Below are 1,948 nucleotides of genomic sequence, written 5' to 3'. Positions count from 1 at the left end.
ACTGTGTTGCACCTTGGGCAAATGTCTTCTACTATAGCCTCGGGCTGACCAAAGCCTTGTGAGTGGATTTCGTAGACGGAAACTGAAAGAAGCCCGTCGTAAATATATGTGTATATATATATGTATGTGTGTGTGTCTGTGTTTGTCCCCTCAACATCGCTTAACAACTGGTGTGTTTATGTCCCCGTAACTTAGCGGTTTGGCAAAAGAGACCGATAGAATAAGTACTAGGCTTCCAAAGAATAAGTCCTGGGGTCGATTTGCTCGACAAAAGGCGGTGCTCCAGCATGGCCACAGTCAAATGACTGAAACAAGTAAAAGAGTAAAAGAGATTACCTGGTGTCATGCAAATGGCACCCATGCCAGTGGTATGTAAAAGTACCCATTACACTCTCAGAGTGGTTGGCGTTAGGAAGGGCACCCAGCTGTAGAAAACCATGCCAAATCAGACGAGTCTGGTGCAGCCTTCCAGCGAGCCAGCCCAGTTAAACCGTCTAACCCATGCCAGCATGGACAATGGACGTTAAATGATGATGATGATGATTGGAAAGGCCAGCAAGCTGTAGAATCTTAGTGACATTTTGTCCAGCTTTAAGTTCTGAGTTCAAATTCCACTGAGGTCGACTTACTCTCTCACCGAAACTTGCTGGCTTTGTGTCAAAATTTGAAACCATTATTATTATTATTATTATTATTATAGTGGCAAGCTGGTAGAATCATTAGCATATAGGGTGACATGCTTAGCAGCATTTTGTCCTTTACGTTCTGAGTTCAAATTCCGCCGAGGTCGATAAAATAAGTACCATTTGAGTATTGTGGTCAATGTAATTGACTTACCCCTACCTCCCCCCCAAAAAAAATTTCTAGCCTTGTGCCTTTAATAGAAAGAATTATTATTATTATTAGCTGGCAGAATCATTAGCATGCCGGGTGAAATGCTTAACAGTATTTTGTCTGCTGCTATGTTCTGAGTTCAAATTCTGCCACGGTCAACTTTGCCTATCATTCTTTCAGGGTCAATGTAATGGACTAGCCTTTTTCCCCAAAAAATTTTCAAGCCTTGTGCCTAGAGTGGAAATAATAATAATAATTATCATTATTATTATTATTATTATTATTATTAAGGTGGCAAGCTGGTAGAATCGTTAGCATGCTGGGCAAAACACTTTGCAGCATTTTGCTCATCACTGCGTTCTGAGTTCAAATTCTACTGAGGTCATCTTTACCATTCATCCTTTTGGGGGTCACTAAAATAAGTACCAGTTGAGTACTGGGGTCGATGTAGTCGACTCATCCCTTCCCAAAAATTGCTGCCCTTATGACAAAATTTGAAACCATTATTATTATTATTATTATTAACACTGTTTTCTTCAGAAATGATGAGAATTGTTATGATGATGGCTTCAATTACAATCCCCGAAGTTTGTTTTCATGGTTGACCAGAGTCATGTACAACCGCAGATCAAAATATGACCCATTGTGGAATACATTTGCCATTGGAGGAATGCATGAAGGAAAACCGTAAGTTGTTTCTCAACTCTGTAGTTTTTTGGTTTTGATAATTTATAGGGATCTTATGTCTTTGCGATTACGACATCTTCTTTAGTGAGAGACAAATAAGCCGTTTAGTGTGGGATAATATAAAGTGTATGTTTGTTTTTTTTACTATACTATAGGCGTAGGAGTGGCTGTGTGGTAAGTAGCTTGCTTACCAACCACACGGTCCCAGGTTCAGTCCCACTGCGTGGCATCTTGGGCAAGTGTCTTCTACTATAGCCTCGGGCTGACCAAAGCCTTGTGAGTGGATTTGGTAGACAGAAACTGAAAGAAGTACGTCATCATCATCATCATCATCATCGTTTAACGTCCGCTTTCCATGCTAGCATGGGTTGGACGATTTGACTGAGGACTGGTGAAACCGGATGGCAACACCAGGCTCCAGTCTGAT

The 1,948-nt window shown here is 40.9% G+C and overlaps 1 protein-coding gene across 1 annotated transcript in view; it reads left to right on the top strand.

Moving 5' to 3' along the window:
• The window catches only part of LOC106874617 (proteasome subunit beta type-4), a 14,250-nt gene that overhangs the window by 6,008 nt on the left and 6,294 nt on the right, over nt 1-1,948 (top strand). The window contains exon 3 of the mRNA XM_014922406.2: nt 1,375-1,521. Coding sequence (XP_014777892.1) covers nt 1,375-1,521 — 147 coding nt within the window. The remainder of the gene's footprint in view (nt 1-1,374; nt 1,522-1,948) is intronic.

Source organism: Octopus bimaculoides, chromosome 9, assembly GCF_001194135.2.
Source record: "Octopus bimaculoides isolate UCB-OBI-ISO-001 chromosome 9, ASM119413v2, whole genome shotgun sequence".
Classification (NCBI taxonomy): domain Eukaryota; kingdom Metazoa; phylum Mollusca; class Cephalopoda; order Octopoda; family Octopodidae; genus Octopus; species Octopus bimaculoides.
The sequence above is the reverse complement of the archived record's forward strand: the minus strand, read 5'-3'. Positions and strand labels throughout refer to the sequence as shown.